The following is an 18,896-nucleotide window of genomic DNA, read 5'->3' as shown; positions in this document are numbered from 1 at the left end:
TGTAAGGTGTAAGAATGGCTAAATAGGCGGCTTTCAGCTGCCACTGAAATTCATACGGCCTCAACTCCCGGGTGCTTGAAGACCTCGGGGCGAAACGATCCCCTCCCCGGGGCTCCTCAGAACAAAAGACGGCAGCCGGAGGGGAGGGAAAGCGAAGCGAGACGGGGGAGATGCTGGGTGCCCTGCTGACAGCACGGGGCTTCAGCGGACAGAGCCGGCGGGTCTCCGGCACTAAGCGCGGAGCAGGCAAAGAGTTAACGCAGCGCCCTGCCTCCTCCGAGCACTGACATCACGGGGAAGGGGGAGAACGCCGCCGCCACCGCCCCGCCCGGGAGGAGTGTGTGCGTGTGTGTGCGTGTGTGTGTGTGCGATCGGGCGGCGGTGCCCTGCAACCCGGGCAGCCCCCCGCCCCGCGGCCGGCCCCGCGCCCCCCGCCCGGCCATGGAGCTCCGCGATCGGCCCTTCTCCTTCTCATCCGCCTCCTGAGCTCCTCCGCCGCCGCTCTACCGGAGCCCCGCGCCCCGGGAAGCTGAGGGCGGGCGGCGGGCGGGGGCTGCCGAGCCCCGCCGCTGGAACCACGGCACCGCCGCGCTGCGCTCGGCGGCAGCAGCAACAGCAGCAGCAGCAGCAACAACCCGAGGAGGGCTCTCTTTATTTGTTTTGCCCCCTCCCCACCCCCAGCACTTTTTCTTTTCTTTTTCCTTATTATTTTTTCCCCCTTTCTCCCTACCGGAGGAAGGTACCGCGCTGCACAGCAGCCCAGAGGGGCCCCACCGACCCCCGGGGACCCCGCGGATGTGCGAAGCTCTCCTCCGGCCGCCCTTCCTCCAGCCTCTGGCCGCACCGCCTCTTTATCCTCCTGCGCCTTTATTTTTAGTTTTTAAGCAAACCTGAGCGGCATCACTCAGGGGCGGGGAGGGTGGGGGGCTCAGCCACGCTGCCAGACCGTCCCTCGCCTATTTCTTCGAAGGAACTCTCATGGCTTCACAGCTGCAGACAAGTTGCCGTGCATCTTGGTGGACTATCAGAGTTTGCATCCTGGTGGCCGCGCTCTTTCCAGGTGAGTCGCTGCCGGCCGGCCCTCCCCTCTCCCCTCCTCTTCCTCCCCTTCACCACGCCGGGATTGCGGGGCTCGGGGCGGCCCCCGAGGGCGGGGGGGGGGGGGGAAGGATGGGGTCGGCTTTTTTGGGGTGCGCCTCTGGAGCAGGTGTGGAAGCATCTGCCTGAGGGTGGGAGAGAGCCGGGGCCGGTTTCAGCCCGGAGAGGAACAACACGATCGTTTGTTTTGGAAGCAGCTGCAGGCAGTGAGCTCCGGAGTGTTGGGAGCTGAGGCGGTTTGTTTGCTCTTTGGATCGAGCAGCGTCTAGCGAGGCACAGCAGGCAGCCTTCCCGGGAAGGGACCCGGTGAACACAGATGTTTCGGAAGGAGAGAAGGAGGTTTCAGCTGTCCCTGAAGAAATCTCCCCCCCACACTCCCGCACTCAACATACACACACACTTCCCACGGGCTCTTTGCAGAGGGGGAAAGGGGGGGTGGGGGGGAAGTGCTGGACTGCTGCCGCGTTTCAAACCTTCCTTTCGTTGCTTTTGTACTTGGCGTGCCTGATTCTGCTGCCTCAAAAAGGAGCAGATGGGCAAAGATGCGGATCTTCAACTCCCCGGCTCTCTGGAGCCCTCCCGGCTGCGTGTCCCCACCGGGGCTCAGCGCTGCCCCGAGCTATGGCACAGCTGTTGGCAGCGGACGGGTGACCCACTTCGTTAAGTACCCTGGGGGGGGATGGGGAGAGGGGCTTTTCTTTCTCTCTGGCGCCGAAGGGGTTAACGCCATTCGGGAGGGCTGTCCGAGGCGTTCATATGGAAGGGTGACCAGCAGTCTGGATTTAACAGTGCTGGTGAATGAACTAAGAAAGGAAAACAAAAGCTTTGCTTGCCTTTACGGGGCAGGGTTGGAGGTGACCGGGTCGGGAATGGTGGCGGCGGCCACATGTGCCACCCCTGGGCAGCGATAAGGGACAGTGAGTGCCTGTATGAGGCACTGTCTGCAGCCGGACGGCAAGACAAGCGTGAGGGCTGGGTGGAATTGGAGTCCCTTCCTCCGCAATTCGGGCTGAGGCAGCTTGTTGGATGAGCAGCTGGAATGGCTGCGCTGCGAGCTCTGGGTTGCAAGGGCTGAGATAAAGGGCTGGCCGGGAGCGAACGGCATGGCCCGGGGTCCCTTGGTGCTAGCAAAGCCGGAGATTGAATCACTCAGCACGTGGGAAATGGGCAGTGAATGGAGGCTGCACGGTGCAACCGAAGTGTGTGTGTGGGGGGGATGAAACAGAGGTGAGGTGGGGGCTGGTCAAGAAACCAGGAAGAGTTCGCGAGAGAGGAAAGGCTAACAGTGAAGGGAATCCAGGTCTGGCTATGCCTCCCTATTCCCAGGACAAAGGGATCGGCTGTGCATTGCAAAAAGAGGCGGTGGAAGGGGCAGCCTGGGGCTCCCTGCCCTCCCAGGCACGGCTCTGCTCGTGGCAAGGAGGCTTCCAGCTTCCCATACAGCTCTCCTCCTGGACAGGAACCTCCCTGCGTGAGGCTCTGGGGGTGCAGCACTGCTGCTCGGGGTAACCCAGAAGGGTTTCATCTCCCTCCAGTCCCTATGAGAATACACAGGCAGTGATGGAGGGCATTTCACCTTGTCCTGTCCCAGGAGACTCCTTTTCCCTGCCAATTCTACTTCAGTCTGGCCATTCTGGAGGCTGTGCTGTTAGTGCTCAGTCTCCTCTCCTGCTGCTCTGCATAGTTTGTCTTGCACTGTCCCACTGGGTTAAGGCAGCGGTGCATCCAGCAGTGCCTTGCCATGCATAGGGGACAGGCAACACTGCAGGATCATCCTTCCTGACCCCACCAACGACCACTGAGTGCCCCACAGCCTGTGTAGGTGAGGCTTTGGGCTGAACTGCTGTCACGGTGGATGCAGCACCTCTGCAGGAATGGCTGCTGCTCTGTTACATATTGAATTCCATTCATCTGTTTCATTCATCCGTGGGCTTTATTTGTGCCGTGGGTGCACCCAGAGCTGCACCACGGGCTCACAAGGGTGTGAGTGCTGTGCTGAGGCAGGTCGTACCCAAAGAAGCTGAGGGTGTATATAGCAGAAGCTGGAAGGTATATGTATATATATATATGTAATATACCCTGTGTATGCTTTGTGTGCAGACGCCTGAGGGGGGAACTGAGGATTCTCTGTTCTAAGTGAATTAGAAGCTGTGCATTTGTTATTTTCTTTCTTTTTGGGAAATGCTGTTTGGTACGTAGCAGCTGATAGGAGGAAGGCAGGAGGCACTGCCTGCTTCCTGGCAAACCCTTAGTGGCCCATCTAATCAGTGCCATTTCATTCGGTTCCCATCCACGTACACTGCCTCCACCTTCCGACAATGTTAGCTTTCCTTCTGATAAGGAAATAAAAGTTCCCTGCTGTAAAACCCGTAACGAGGCCCTTACTGTGTCTTTAACACCGTCAACTCAATCATCTGGAACGGATTGAGTGCAGGGTTCCATGCAAACCTGCTGCCAACCGAGGGCTCTGAGCTGTGAGCACCAACAGGGGCTGCTGGCAAGGCAGGAACCCCTTTCCCCAACTGCATCCCTCTGCGCAGGGACAAATTCCTGTCTGCTGTCCCCAAGCCACCTCTTGGGCTTCTCAACTTTCATTGCAAAGTGCTTTGAGATCCTCAGCAGAGAGAGGTGCTTGTAAGCAGTGTTGGCTGAGCAGTGGTGACCTGCAGGTGTTGGGTCAGGCCAGGCTGCAGCTGCAGGGAGGGCTGCTTTGTGGGGAGCATCACTGCATGCCACTGCAGGATCTGGTTCAGCTTGTGCTCTGCAAAGCTGCTTTCACATCCCAGAGCAGCTTCCAGAAGGCAAAAAGTTGCCCAAGTTTTGCTCGGTCTTTGAGGTGTTGGTTGGTACTTTTTCTTTGCTCTACCTGAAGCTCAGAACCAGCGACGTCAGGCTATTTCAGGAAGCAAAAAGTGCCCTTTGCTGCTGTTTTCTCATTAAACTTCACTCACTGCCACAGAACCAACCTGTCGGGTTCTAACCTGGCCTGAAGTGTGAGCTCGTGGCTGTGTCAGCATGGGTGAGGTGACAAGAGCACGCTGAGCTCAAAGCTGTGGTGATGCTCCTCGCGGAGCTCCCAGCTCAGAGCACACACAGCCCTGTTTGTAGAGGGATGTGGTAGAGGAGCATTAGGAACGAGCTGGTGGCTGATGAGCCTCCAATAGTGGCAGAGCCCAACACATCTCTGAGCTGCAGCTGAGTTTGCAGGGAGGCTCCTGCAGGATCCTTTGGGCACTGTGCACAGCTGGGCTGAATCACGGAGGGAACCAGAAGAGCTGGTTGACGTGAGCTGCTTTCCCTATGCCCTCTGTTCTGGCTGCTATGGCTGAGGACAGCCTGTTCCCACCAGCAGCACCACAGCAGAGATGGGGACAGCATCAGGGAGAAAGGCCTTTGGGGAGGAGCAGAAGCTGTGAGCACTGCAAGGATGAGCTGCTGAGTCCTTGCGTGGATGGGCACAGTCCTCAGGAGCTCTGAGAAAAGGTTTGAGTCTTGCGACATCATTGCTTAAGGTTGCGGTGGCTCTTGCTCAGGCTTTTTCCCAGGCTCGCTTGCATGGTGCAAAGTGCAGAAATCAATGAGAGGGGGACAAAGGTACTCCAGTCTGAGCACTCCCCTGAGATGTTGCGTTCTCCAATCCATCAGCTGAAATCAGGGCAGCTGTGATGCAGGGTGAGCTGGTGCTGCTGGAGCTGGGACCCAGTTTGCACTTGAGACACTTCCAGTATTAATTACCAGAACTCAGCCATCCCAGCACAGTGAATTCAGGCTCCCAAGCCCAGGTGAATGATATTTAACTAAAGCACAAACCCTCTCCTGATCCCTCCCTTTGTTTTCCTCCTGGCTGCTGTTGCAGTGCAGATATCCTCTTGGCCTTTCGGTTTCTACTGCTTCTCCCAAGGAAGGTTCAGCCCAGGTGAGGAATGTGCTGCACACAGACGTATCCTTGCAGCCTGTTTTGTTCATTGCAGGGCAGAAACTCCTGTCCAAGCTGCTCAAATGCAGAAGTGCTCTCTGTGGGAGGAGAGTTCTGACCCTTTGTGCTCTCTGGGTTAAAGTCTGCATTCCCAACTTTGGTGCTGTCATGCGCTTACAAAAGTGCAATGTGAGTTTCAGGTGCAAAGGTGCTGCCAGCACCGAGTTGTGTTGTATGTCCTGTGCTGCCATTCCTGCATGTCCCAGCCTCCATGAGCACTTGCACTGGCCACATGCTGTCCATTTGTTTCTCCCCATCCCCAGGGTTTGATGCAGCACTTACACAGCCCAGCACCATCAAGGCTGTGGCAGCTCTCTGCTCTGCAGCAATCCCAAGGCAGCAGCATCCCCTGCTGTGTGGGCATCCCAGGCTGCTCCTGCACATGAGACACATGGCCAACATCTCTAGCTCTCTATGGCTTCTCTATGGCATGCTGGGGATGGCTGGGAGGAAAGGGCCAACCCTGTGAGCCGTCTCATTGCCATCCTCCTGTTCTGGAAAGGAAAGTGCTTCAGTGGGACTTGCCTCCCAGAAAGACACCGTGTAGCACTGAGGGCTCCCATTTACCTTTCTGACTGCAGGAGACAGCAAAGTGACTCCGTCTGCTCCCAGCCATGCAGGAACATTACAGGACCCACAAATCACATCCCTGCCTCGAAGCAGCGGCGGGTACCAGATGGGCCACCTGGCTGTGAGACAGAAGGTGCTCCCAAGCCTGGTTAGTCACGGCTCTGCCTCCATCTCCCTTCTCAGCATTCTCTCTACCTGGGAAAACCCCATTGTCAGACAGATCCCCGCTCTGTTTTTCCTTTCCCATGGAAGATCCATTCCTCCCCCCATGCTGCTGTGGGGTATCCGGAGGCAGGGCCAGGCGTGACAGCAGGGCCATGCAGCTCTCAGCTGGTGGCTGGCAGCCAGGGGATGCTCTGGGGACAGGCGAGCACAGCACGGGGCACAAAGGCGCATCTGTGTGAGGCTGGCACCCAACACCCCATGGCCACCTGAGAGCAAAACCAGCCTTGTTCCTGGGCCTGGCAGCAGAGGGGATGTGGCCACAGCATGTAGAAACTGGGCCAGGTGCCCCTCTCTCTGGACCAGGAGGTTTGCTGGGTGAGAAGGGTTTGCTGACCCTAAGAGACACATTCCCAGCAGAGCACCTGTACTTGAGGGCCTTCCTGCCCTGGAGGAAGCATTAAGGACCAGTAATCAAAGGCAGTTTAGGGGCTGTATAAATGCACAGAGGAAAAAGATCTCTGCTGCTCCAAGGGGGTCAGAGCACACAGGATGCCCTCACGTTGCCGCTTGCCTATGTCACCCTACCCAGTTAGCCAAGGCGTGTGTCATTTGAGAAGCAGTGTTGTTTTAAGGGCTGGAACAGAAGGCAGCAGCCAGAGTTTGGCGTTGTGCAGCAGGGACAGCAGCAGGAGCTGCTCATTGCTGGGGCTGCTCATGTTCTTCCCTTTATCAGCACCGAGCCACAGAGTGGGGCATCTTCAGCAAGCAGGGGAGAGCTGAGGCTGTGCCCATGTATGGTCATTAGGGATCAGGGATGTGTTGCATTGCAGCATCCCTGCCATCTTATAATTCATATCAGCTGCTTGTTTCCATGGGACCCCAGACCCCTCTTGGCTGTGCTGGCTGGGTGCTGGCAGGCTGAGAGCTGCACCCCATCCTTTGCCTTCATCCTTCTCTCCTCCACCCCGAGTCCTTCTGGGAGTTGGCCTACAAGAGAAGGATGGTGGTAAGAATGAATCCTCCAGGGCTGATATTTCCAGTTATCACTCTATAGAAAGAATATTCCTTCTCTCTTCGCGTGGCAGGAACAGACTTTCAGAAACGTATCCTGCTTTTTAAATACTCTCTTTGCCTGTGGTGTAAATACTAAAAATGTGGGGTTGTGTTGGGTTTTTTTTTTCCCCTCTCTCTCTCTCTCTTTCCCTTTTCTGCTGCAGTTTAAATATATCGCTAGCCTGGGGAGGTGCATCTCTCAATGAGATTTATAACGGCTGCTCTCAAGTGATGTGGAAAATGAGCCTCCCTCTGCCCCATCCTTCCTGGCACCTTCCAAGAATTTATTTCCTTTATTTGCCTGAGCCTAAGAATACTTAAAGGCTGCATCTCCGCCCAAGCACTCTAATTATTTAAGTTTTCTTTATGGCCAGCCTCTAGAGAGGCAAGTAGGTCCGATCCCTGCCTCCTTGGGTAGTTCAGCCCTGCATTAGTGCTATGTGATAATGATCAACAAATCACAGGTCCATCACTGCTGTGCATCAGCCTGGCTCTGTGAATTGGCTTGAGCTCACAGGGCAGGCTGGGCTGTGCACAGGAGGCAAGGAGCTGCAGCAAGGTGTGGGATGGGGCTGAGAGTTGGGGACTTCTGCCCTTGGGACGCAGCAGGACAGGAGGAGGACCTGTGTGTTAGCAGAGAACGCCAGCCTAGGAGATGAGCTGTAGCAGCAGGTTTTGCTTCAAAATCCGTGCAATGGGATGTGCTGTCAAACCTGCGGCGTGGAGTGAGTTTGTCAGGGCTCAGCTTCTTCTCCTAGTGATGTAACCCAGCTGGGAAGGGTGAGGATGGAGACAGGGGAGGAAGGAGGAAGGAGTTCCCCTCTTGCAGCTCCTCAAGGTCAGCTCCAGGCACGCTCTGTGCAGATGCTGTCTGTGCAGATGCTGTCTCAGCTGTACCCTCTCTGTGGCTTAGGGGGTGGACTCCGATTGGCAGCTTGGCTCCTATTGATCTGAGGCCTTTCACTGGTTCTATATTCGCTTCTGAAACACAAGGCTAAAAGCATCCTTTTTAGCTCTCTGTCTGTTCTGTGCTCTCGGTGTCCCGGTGCCTGCAGAGCACCTCTCACATAGGGAAGCAGGAGGATGTGCAGCCACAACGCTGACTTCCACTGGCGTGAATCAGCTTTTACTTCAAGGGAAAGCTTGGCCTGGAGGTGATGGCAAAGGCAGGCTGCACTCGGAAGGGCTGCCAGCACTTCTTGGCTTTGCCACACACTCCCTGGAATACCCTTGGCCAGCTCCCTTCACCTCCACGTGCCTTTCCTCTCTGCTCTGCTCGCATTTCCACTCATCTGCAAGGCACCTTGGTCTGTTGGATTCCCTGCCTGGTTTCTGCTCATTTGGTATTTGGGTCACTTCTGGTTTGCAGTCATTATCTGGCGAGGGGGGTGAAGGCAGGTGAAGGGTGTTTGCTGGGAATCCATGCTGCAATAAGGAAGGGGTGGGTGGCTCTTGGTGCAGCCCCCCCCCCTGCCCTAGCACAGCGCTGGGTGTTATTATAGCAGCCAGCCAGGATGGAGAGAGGGATGGTGGGTGTAAAGTTCAATAATTGTTAATTATTACCCACAGTTCCCACCAGACTTTCAGGCTGAAAATAAAAACCCGAACCCACAGAAAACAATGTAACTTCTCTTTTGCAAAGGTGTTTTGTGGGACATTTGTCACTGTCCTGGCCACGCTGAGTTCCTATCTCGCTGCCTCCAATGGGATTAATAAAGAGCTGCCGGAGAGCATCTTATCTCGGGGCTGAATAATGTTTGTAATGCAGGGAGGGGAGGCAGCTTTGATCAGGAAACAAAAATATATGAGGAAAAAGAAAGAGAAGGGCCATTGGGGTGGGGGGGTGCGGGCGGGCAGGGCTGTGCGTGGGAAGCTGGCACAGCAGAGCTGCACCCAACCTGTTCTGCAGAGCTGTGGGTTAGGGCTTGCCGGGCTGGGGAAGAAAGGGTTGGAGTAGCTCCAGGGCTGCTGGGGGCTGTGTGCTTCCCTCTGACAGGGGGGTTCTGGCTGTGGGAGGCTGTCCTTAGGGGTTGGTGGTGGAGGAACACAAAGTGTTGGGCTTGGGAGCTGCTGTCTGCCCCTCAGCTGGGGAAAGCATCACCTGGAGCATCACTGAGCTACGGCCTCCCAAGGGGTCTGTACCCAAAACGAGCAGAAAACCAAACCGAACCAAACCAAATGATGAGGGATGCTGCGGGCATCCAGCAAACCAAGCTGCAGATCCACCCCCTGCTCTCCCCCCCCCACCCCCCATCTGCTCCCAGCCACAGCCGCATCCTGGCTGGCAGCAGTGGTTGCCCGCAGGCAGGGCCACACCTGGGAGGCAGGAGGGGCCCGGCTCTTCTCACGGGTGTGGGCTGGGAGCCGGTTGGGCCAGGCTGGGCCCCCCCCTGAGGCCAGGATCCCTGTCAGCCTGAGCCAGGGCCATAGGAATGGGGAGCAGGGGAATGGGCTCAGCTTTCAGCATCCCCCAAGCAAAAGATGGATCCCATCTCAGGAGTAGTGGGGACCTCTGTCATGGTCTGAGTGTTTGTCTGCTCCAAAGCTCCATGTGGACAATTAATCCATGGGGAGATTAGCGCTGAGTTTGGTCTTCACCACCCTGCCTGCTCAGGATGAATCCATTTGGGGGATGCTTTGCAATGCCCCGAAACATGGGGTGATGTTTGGTGATGCTCCATGGGCTTGTGAGCACCTGAAGCTGGGGAAATCCAAGCCATGAACAATGAGTCTCAGTGGGTGCCACCCCATTAGGAGGGCACTACATCTGTGCCCTCCTCATCCTGCAGGGCCACCCCGTGTTGACGCTATGCAGACATCTTGCCGTGGCCAAAGGATGACATCCCTGTCCCCTGGGTGCTCGCTCCCCACGCCGTGCTGCTCCCCCTCCATGGGGCTTCGGCCACCCAGCACCATCTGTTCATTTTCGACCCGTTGTCATGGCAACGGGGTGGCTTGAGACGGGGTTTCACGAGCTGCAGCTGGGGGAACGCTGGGAAAGAAAGCACACAAGCAGGGAGAAGTCTTCCTTTTCCTGGGCGGAAATGAAAGGGAAGAGGGATGGGAATGGCCACGTCGCATTATTCCAACCCCCCACCGCACCCATCACAGACACGTGTGTGCCCAACAAGAAGCTGCTTTGTGTCCCCGTTGTTCCCCCCCATGGCCTTGTCTGCATCCCACCACTTCCCTGTGTTCTGCCCATGGGGTTCCCGGTGCAATCTCAGAGGTCACTGAAACCGAACCCATGGGACATGGGGTGGATTCCGACGTGTTGGTGCTCACGCTCAGCCCGGATGGTGGGAGCAAGGTTTGGGGTTTGCTGCATTCGGGCCCCTCCTTTCCCCCATGCAAAACTTGTGGTTGCATGGGAACATTCTGCAGGTGGGCAAGTGAGGGCTGGCATGGGCTGGGATGAGCTTCCCCACGGCCAGGGAGGCTCAGCCCAACCTCCTGCTTTGCCTCTGCACCAGTGGAGGGTTGGGCTGTGGGGAGGGTCAGTGCTCAGAGCAGGCTGCTCCTGGTCTGCCTCGCTAAGCCCAGGATAAAGGATGAGCCCAGAGAATGGGGCTGGCTGCTGTTTGTGTGTGGATGTGCGTCTGTGTATAATCCAGGTGGAAACGGCTTTTTCAAAAGCAAACAGAAGAGGAAGCAACAAATTACTATCTGCTTGTAGACAGGAAGATCTGGGCTAACGTGTGACAGATGAAAATGCAGCCTGACAGATTGACAGACATGTTTTCGTGCTACTTTAGCATCCTTACAGAAACAGAAGATAATTCAGCTTGCACAGGAGCTCGTTAGGTCACCTACCTCCCCAGTGAAGTGGATGGGTGTGCTCTGCCCTTCTTCCAAAGCCAGCACTGGTGCATAGAAGCAGCAAGCAGGAGCTGCAAGTGTAAGCCTGGGGCATTCAAGTGCCTGCAGGCTGCAAGTGGGTTCTCTGCCTTTTGCAGTGTTGCACCCAGGGCACAAGGAGGTGTTTGAGGTCAGACACTTGCAGACAGCCTGAGCGCTGGGAAGCAGACAATCAGCCTTGCAGCCCTGGTGAGCACAGAGCTGGCTTCAAATCACTTTTTCCCTCCTCTCAAAGCCCAGATCCAGGGCTGAATGTCACCTCTTCCTCTGCGACTTCCAGCGCTCATCCCAATCTCTATTTGCGGTACCAGTGCCCTTTTCCCGCTGGCTCTGCCCTCCGTGCGGTGGGGAATCAGCACATTCTGGGCTTGAAGTTTCTCTCAGATTTATGAGCTTGCTCTTCACCTTGAGAGTAAGGCTGCCTTGTCCCGAGGCAGCTCTGAAACCCAAAACACCAATTGCTGACTCAAGCAAACCCCATTGATCCTCCAGCAAGTCAGAATTCTTCCTTTTCTCTTTTATTTTTAGGCCACGGGTTGTTGAGGTTCTGTCGTTGGCCTTTCTGTGTTTCCCTTTTGAGGCCCGAAATATTGCAAGCAAGATCAATGTGGCTTTAAAAGAGCCCTTCGGTAGCAACACTGTTTCCATGCCAGAGACCAACAAAAAAACACCAAAAAAACAACCCACCCCACCTCTCAGTTTCCTCTCCCCTTGAAAAGCGACGCTCTTTAATTGGCTTTTAATCTGAGGAAGATGAGATCTGTTTGCATTGAATTGGTAATAGGGGGATAATATCTTACCCTGAGTGATGGGTTATTTGATCTGGGTGCATCAGAAACCCGAGTGTATGTTTGTGAAATGGGGGGGGGGGGGGGGGATGGGGCTGGCTGGGGGCCCAACCAGGAGCACAGCTGCTTTCTTATTCCCAATCATAATTAGAAATAAGATGGGGAACAATCACCGTTTGTCCTGTTGCTCCAGGGCATCGAATGACACTGGGAAGCCTGGGGAAAAGCCTTCAAAGTTGGCGCAGAGCACGAGAGGGGTGGTACCATTACCTAGCTGTTAATGGGACAAAGAGTGTCCCATAGGAGTGCTGCAGCCTGGCTGGGTCACTGCAGATGGACTTGGGTTTGCAAGGAATGAGCAGTTTTGGGGCTTGGGGCACTGGGCTGGGTTGCAAGGAATGGGCTGTCTTAGCCTGCGGCATTGGTTTGGCTTTGGTTCCCATTGATGCCCCATGCATCTGTCCCCACTGCCACCACCCAGGGCTGAGCGAGGGCATCCACATGGACTTCTGCATCCCTAAAAATCACTCTCAAGCCACTGCTGGTCCCACACTGAGCTTTGAGAAGGGGACGAAAGGCACATAAATCAGAGAGCCACTGAATTGATGCAGCGGGATCCAAAGAGGCGACCATTGACGTCAGCAGCCCACGGATGGGGCTGTCTGCAGCTCAGCCACGCGCTCCTGGAGAGCTGCACCCACAGTCAGGGCCCTGAGTGCTGAGCCCAATGAAACGTGTGCTGAAATGCCTCCTGGCTTCACGCTGACTCAGGCACACATGGGAAACTTGCTGGTGTGGACAACACCGCCCGTCCGCTGGATAGGGTTTGTTTGCTTTGCAGCTGCCTTTGGAGCAGGAAATAGCTGTGCGTGTTGGCTTGTGGTCTGAATGAAGCAGTTAATATTTAATCGGAGGCCTTCGGTTGGTTGGCAAAGCGTAACAATCCACTCCTGTTGTTTCTTTAGGACCTAACAAGCTCAGGGCCAGCTTGTAATTAATTGGTTATTTTAAGATAGCAGCACGCTGCTTGGTGACAGGCTTTCTAAACACCTCTCTTCCCAGCAAACCACCTTAAAAAACACCAGAGCATCTGAAGTGACTGGCACCCAGCAGGAGAAACAGTATTTATACGAGAGGTGCTATCCACATTCACTCCTCCTTCTCAGGGTCTTATTGCAGGTCTGCTCACACGGTTGGGTTCTGCTCTATGGCACCCAGGAGGGATATCCTTCCTGCAGCAGGGTTTTGCTAGCAGGTCCTTCCTCTGGTTCTGCTGGTATCGAGCATCCAGGCCCTTTGTTGCCCTTAGTGCAGAAAGCTTGCTGCAATCACCCCATGGAGAGCTTTAATTCCCCCATCAGCAACGCCAGCACCTACGGTTGGGCTCTATCAGCACCTACGGTTGTGCTCTATGGCTGGGCCATCTGGATGGCTGCTTTGCTTTTCCTCCACAAAAAGAGAGAGCACCTTCTGTGCTCATCCAGAGCCCTCAGCACCATGTCAGCAGAGCTCGCTCCCAGCCCTTCCTTTGCCCCTCTGCATTGCACAGCCAAGGTTTCTCCCATGCGCAACGTTTCCTTGTTGACTGCAGGAATTTGGCAATCCTTGGGGATCTCCAGTTTCTTTTGCAACACGAGGCCTTTGGATCATTATCCCTTGAGAACAAGCAGCGGGATGGCCAAAGCTTTGCCAGCTGGTGTTTTTGGTGTGTAGGAGGGCACGGTTTGTTTGCAAAGAGGGGACCAAGCAGCAGCACGTCAGCTCTGTTTCCTGCTGATCAGAACATGACGCCTGCTAAAAAGCAGTGACTGGATGAGGTCAGGGAGTCCAGCAGTCCACCTCCAGGGGCCAGCGCCTTGTCAGGTCTTGTTGCTGAGGGAGCAGGGCTCTGCGTGCTGAGCTGATGTTGGATGGTTGTGCAAAGGTGGGGAGTTTGCTTCTGCTCCACTGATGTAGCACTGGTGCCAGTCAGCTGCCATGGGATACCAAAGGAGAAGCAGACGAGGTCCTTTCCGTCTCCTGAAGGGCACACGGGATGGATTTCTTCCACCCTGCACCTTGCAGAGCCACATGGGATGCTGGGTGCAGGACGGAGCCCATCCTACACAGCACGTGGGGGATGCAGGAGGGGTTAATTCCGTGCCGGAGCATCCTTTGTTCGGGTCGGGCCACTGAGCGATGGGAGGGGAGAACTCGGGAGTGAACAGCACAAAACTGCACACGTCCGCGCTTTACGATGCTGATTTTCAGTTCCAACAGCTGTTTCCATTTGGAACGCGCAGCACTCCGGCTCGGTGGAAGTCAATTAAAAATCAAACCGAGGGAGCAAGACCGGTGTAAGGAGCCCAGCGACGCTCCATCGGCCGTAAAAGTTGTGTCCTTTCAAGCCTGGATTTTCACTTCCATTTGCCACAGGCGGTGGGATCTGATCGGAGCGCTCATTAGCATAGAAATGCTGTTGGTTGCTCCGCATTCCTGGCCCCGGTGCTTTGTTCCGGCTCACGGCGTGAGCCGCGATCAAACCTCCTCCCCTGCACCGCCTCATCCCCTGCACGGCTATGGGGTGCGGGGGGAGGGGGAGAGGATGGGGAGGAGAAGGGGGGATGGGGATGGAAGTGATGAGAACGGAGATATGAGGGGATGGGAAGGGGGCTGGGATGGGGGCAGGGATGATGAAGATGATGAAGATGGGAGTAGGGGTGAGAAGGGGGATGGGATGGTGGGTGGGGATGATAAAGATGATGAGGATGGGGGTAGGGAAGCGGAGGGGGGATGAGATGATGAAGATAGGGTTGAGATAGGGATGATGAGGGTGGGGATGCGGAGGGAGGTGGGGATGAAGATGATGAGAGTGGGGAATGGGGATGAAGGGGATGAGATGGTGGGGGTAGGGATGAGGGTGGGGATGCGGGGGGTGCTGTGACACCGCTGACCGAGCCGGGGTGGGGGGAGGGTTGGTCCTGGTGCCCCCGCGGATTAGCCAGCAGACATCTGCAGGGAGAGGGGAAGGGGGCAGGGAAGAGCTGCTGCTGCCTTTTGTTGTTGCTTTCCTGCGGTATGTGGCCGGAATATAGGTCGCCTATTGCACAATGGGTCGTGGCCATCTTTAGGGGATTTGCCTCTGTTTTGCTGAAGCAACGAGGGAGGAAAACTTCGGTTTAGTGCTGCATCAGGTGGATGTGGTGGTCCCCTGGTGCATGGTTTGATCGGGAGTTGGGTTATTGATAGGACTTATGCAATCAAATTGCTCTTCGTCCTGCTCCAACCACATGTTACGGATGAGAAACGCCATGTCTTTCTGCCTCTGTTTTTGCCAACAAGACATTGCAAGCTGGGTGGGGAGGTACAGGGTCATGCAGGGGATGTTGGATGTGCTAGGAGCAGACCTGATGGAGCACAGTTGGATCTCCAGCTTCCTCCCCTTCTTGCTGTTGCTAAATGCATGCTCCTCTGCAGTGCTGGCTGGGTGGGAAGCAGCTCAGGTCCTCGCAGCATCAGAATGGGGAGAGCAGATTCCTCCTGTGCAACGAACACACAGCTGGGTTAGCACTGCTCCCTCTCACCTCCCTGCAGCCACATCCATAGGTCGGCATCATTTTCTAGAGATGCTCAGGAGTTTTATGGGCTGCAAGACGTGCTTCCAGCTGCTGCAACCCTCACATTCCTTCATACCCACTCCTGGTAACGCGTGATTTAACAAGAGGATGGACAGAGTCCTGCAGTCCCCTGGGATGCCAAAATGTGCTGATGAATCCCTTGGCTTCAGCCCCTGGCATTATCAATGAGAAAGCTGTTTATCCTCGGTGCACAGCACCGTCCAAACTCTTGGTTCATTTCCTTCATCACCTTGAGTGCATCGAGGCCTGGGACTCTATTTAAAAATCTATTTGAGCAGTGGTTCAAAGGTTTCACAGCATCTCGGCGAGGTTTTGTAGGCTGTGCCCATTAACTTCCCTGCAGCCCTCAACATCTTTTGCTCTGTTACTACACGGTAGAAAACCAAAACGAAGGCAGCGGATCGAGATCAGCTTTCAAACAAGCTCTGTGTGCTCTGCAAGGGTCCTTGGGGCTGATCCTTCCTCAGCAGGCAGCAGCAAACAAAGGCATTCGGGCTCTTTGATGAGGAAGGGCTCTGGTGGTGCTTTTAGATGCTGGACATCTTCACATCAGTGTTTATGCTGTGCAGACGTTTCACTGCAGGGTCAGTAGGGAAGAGGAGGGAGAAGGCACTTCTGCTACACTGAGCAGCTGCACAGAGAGCCCTGGGCTGTGCTCAGTGCAACACAGCCCCACTGACTGCATGATCCAGCCTCAGCTCCCAGAACCAGCAGGGTTTTGTTGCTGGGAACAAAGCTGTGCTGTAACACAGGTGGAAGTCAGCAAACAGATGAGCTCTGTTTGCATCAGATTCTCCTGGCCCCGCTGTTGTTGATGTTTACCAGCACCTCTTATTGCTGATATCTGGTTGCAGCAGGCAGAGGACAGTTTGAAATGTGATGGACTGGGTGCAGCAGGTGCTGCTGAGCACATCACCCAACATAGCACTCTGCTTCCCAGCAGGGCTCTGGAGGAGCATTTAGATTCATTCAAAGGTAGCAGCATTGAACCCAGATTGGGAAGCACAAGGGCAAGGCAGGACATGAGGACCTGCTGCTGTTTGTAGGGTTAGGGTGCTGTGCTGTCACACAGCCAAGCTCATATGATGGAGCCCCAGCACTGCTCCACAGCTCCAGGAAGCTTTCTCATTTCTGGGTTGGGCTTCTCTTTTGGCTGCTTTATTTACAGGGGAATAAGTGACACAATCTTCTGCCTTGGGAGGGAGGAGAGGGCTGATCCACATCTTCACTGCTGCTGCAATCAGCGTGGCCAGTTCCCAGGACTGGGAGCAGCACGGTGGGGTGTCAGACCCCGCTCTGCCTGCAGGGAGGGCAGGTTCGGGTAGAGCAGAGCTGAGCACACTCTAAACCCCATCACATCCCAGTTTGTCAGCCCTCTCCTTCCTCTCTTTCTCTCAACGCTTCCTGGAGCCCATTGCTATGAGCCAGGCACACTCCAGCTGCGACTTCCTCCCTTCCTGTTCTCTGTGCACCACGCTGGCTTGCTCAGTATCCCTTGTTCCTTGCGGCAGCCCTTGGTCTGCAGCTCCCTGCTCTGCCTCTCCCTGTATTTCACACCTCGCATCCTTATTTGCTTGCTTTTGGTAATCCAGTGCTATGGGGATGAGGAGTGAGCGTGGGAGAAAAGGGCCCATATATGAAATACTCCGAGTGGGGAAAATTGCCACGTTTGCTAATGCTGCAAAGGAGGCAGCCTTTTCTCAAGCCCTGGGGTGGATATGTAGGCAATAAAGAAGGAAAAAGCCACTAGAAGTGAGAGCCGCCAAGCTGACAGCCCCAGCAAGCTGAAACCTGCCTGGCAAGGAGGCTCGTTCCGGAGCAGGAAGGGGCAGGTTCCCAACCCAACCAGCTCAACACAGGTTCTTTCTCATGGTATGGGAGCCCCAGTTTTCCAAGGAGAGCCATATCTGGAAAGGAGCTCAGCTCCCCAGCCCTGCACCATCACTTTGGGCTGCTCCACTGAGAGCCCCCCATGCTCTGCCCGCTGGCAGTGCATGCCCAGCTCAACCAGTCCCTCTCTGCAACTCACAGCTCCCAGAGCTCACCTGGCTCCCAGCTGGAGCTGCACTATGGTGGTCCATGGTGACAGCATAAGAGCAGGTTCCTTCCAGCACTGTGCCAGGGCTCCTTATGCACTGCTGCAGAAAGCCCAATAGAAAAGGAGGCGGAGAGGAAGCCTCGTTAATGGGCATCTGTGCAGCTCAGAGCATCACCCTACCAGGCCTTGCTCCTCAGCTCCAAAGCCACCATGCTTAGCCCCAGCTAGGGCTGCAGGAGGGAAAAGCAACGGTTCCTCTACACTAAACGACCTCCTTGAGTTTAGGGGGCTGGGAGCCAGCCAGCATAGCCCCATCCCTATGGTGTGCATGGCCCAGTAGGATCCAAGCCACAAGGACTCACCCCATGGCCCTGCTTGCTTCCTTGCTGCCATTTGACTGAAGCTGCATTTCTGGGACGAGTCAGAGCAGGCAGCTGGTACTGGTTGGACCGGCTCTGGGCACATTGGGAGAGAGATGAAGACGTTAGCTGTGGCTGGGACTGGAGACATGCTGCAGCTTGCTGCTGCTCCCTCACAGGGCTTTGAGCTTGGGAGATGTCTTCCTGCAGTGAAACGGTGCCAGAGGGAAGCAGAGATGGAAAAAAGGGGAATGGCAGAAACAGGTGGCTCTGGTTTACACGAATGAACCTGCTGCAGCATGAGTGCAGGGCTGGGGTTGGAGGTATGGGGTGACCAACCACCCCCCTGCAATGGCAGAACTGGGCATTTCATGGTAGCCAATAAGAAGGGCAGAGGAGAGGAGGAGATGGGGCTCCCTGCACTTGTGGCTGAGGGTCCCCTCCATCACATCAATCACTGTTCATATAAGGAATAGGATTGTTTCCCTTTCTCCTCTCTGTTCCATGCTCCATCCAGCTCCTTCTCCATCTTCAAGCCCTTTTCCCAACCCTTTCCCTTCCCATGCCTCTCCCCTCATCCCTTTGTCTTTCCCTGTTCCTCCCCCCCCTCCCCACTTCCTACATGTCTGCAGGATGCCGCTACCCAGACACAACAGAAGCTGAAGGGCAAGACTGGAACTCCTCTAGATGCAATCTCCATTTTGCTCAAGGATCATTAATTACCTTGATGATTAAATACAATTAAAGATCCGTAAGACCTTTCTGATATCAGAGCCATTAGCAAGGGCAGCTTTTAGGAACCTTCACCAGCAGTAAAACAAAAGGAGGAGACAGACCAGTAAATCAGGGAATCCCAATTAAAACCCGTGCTTAGCTCATTAACCTAATTATGCATTGTGTCGTGCTCGCCTGAGCTCCGCTGGGGGAAGCAGTGGGGACAGCTGCCCATGTGTGAGCCCAGCTAGGATGCTTGTGCTGGATTGGATACAAAAACATGGCATTTAAGGGGGGGATTTGTAGCTCATACTGAGCCCTGGGATGTAGTAGTGCAGCATGCACTAACCCTAACGTCCTTGCTACAGCCCAAAGGACACCAGATGGCACCAGGATGTCCCCCTCACTTGGCCATGGGGGATCCAATGGCTGCAGCCACATACATCTGCCCTGAGGTCTGATCCGAGCTCCCATCTGTCCCCCCAAGAGCTGCTTCTGGTTATTAGAGCAGGAGGGGCAGGATTGGAGCCTGGAGACCACATCCATCCCCAGAGCAAGGGAAGGGAGCAGAAACCGAATCCAGGTGACTCACGGACCTGTACCTTTTCCACACCAAAGTCTGAGGGTTGGATCCTGTAGTGCACAGCTGCATCCAGCGTG

At 55.4% G+C, this 18,896-nt stretch overlaps 1 protein-coding gene across 3 annotated transcripts in view; it reads left to right on the top strand.

Annotated features, from left to right (window-relative positions):
• The first annotated feature begins 308 nt into the window (after window positions 1-308).
• The window catches only part of NECTIN1 (nectin cell adhesion molecule 1), a 70,197-nt gene continuing 51,609 nt past the window's right edge, over window positions 309-18,896 (top strand). For all 3 annotated transcript variants that reach the window (XM_072354761.1, XM_072354763.1, XM_072354762.1), the window contains exon 1: window positions 309-1,060. In XM_072354761.1, coding sequence (XP_072210862.1) covers window positions 979-1,060 — 82 coding nt within the window. In that variant the 5' untranslated portion in view covers window positions 309-978. The remainder of the gene's footprint in view (window positions 1,061-18,896) is intronic.

The sequence above is a fragment of the Excalfactoria chinensis genome, chromosome 21 (assembly GCF_039878825.1).
Source record: "Excalfactoria chinensis isolate bCotChi1 chromosome 21, bCotChi1.hap2, whole genome shotgun sequence".
NCBI classification, from domain to species: domain Eukaryota; kingdom Metazoa; phylum Chordata; class Aves; order Galliformes; family Phasianidae; genus Excalfactoria; species Excalfactoria chinensis.
Note: the sequence above shows the minus strand (reverse complement) of the source record. Positions and strands in the feature narration are given on the sequence as shown.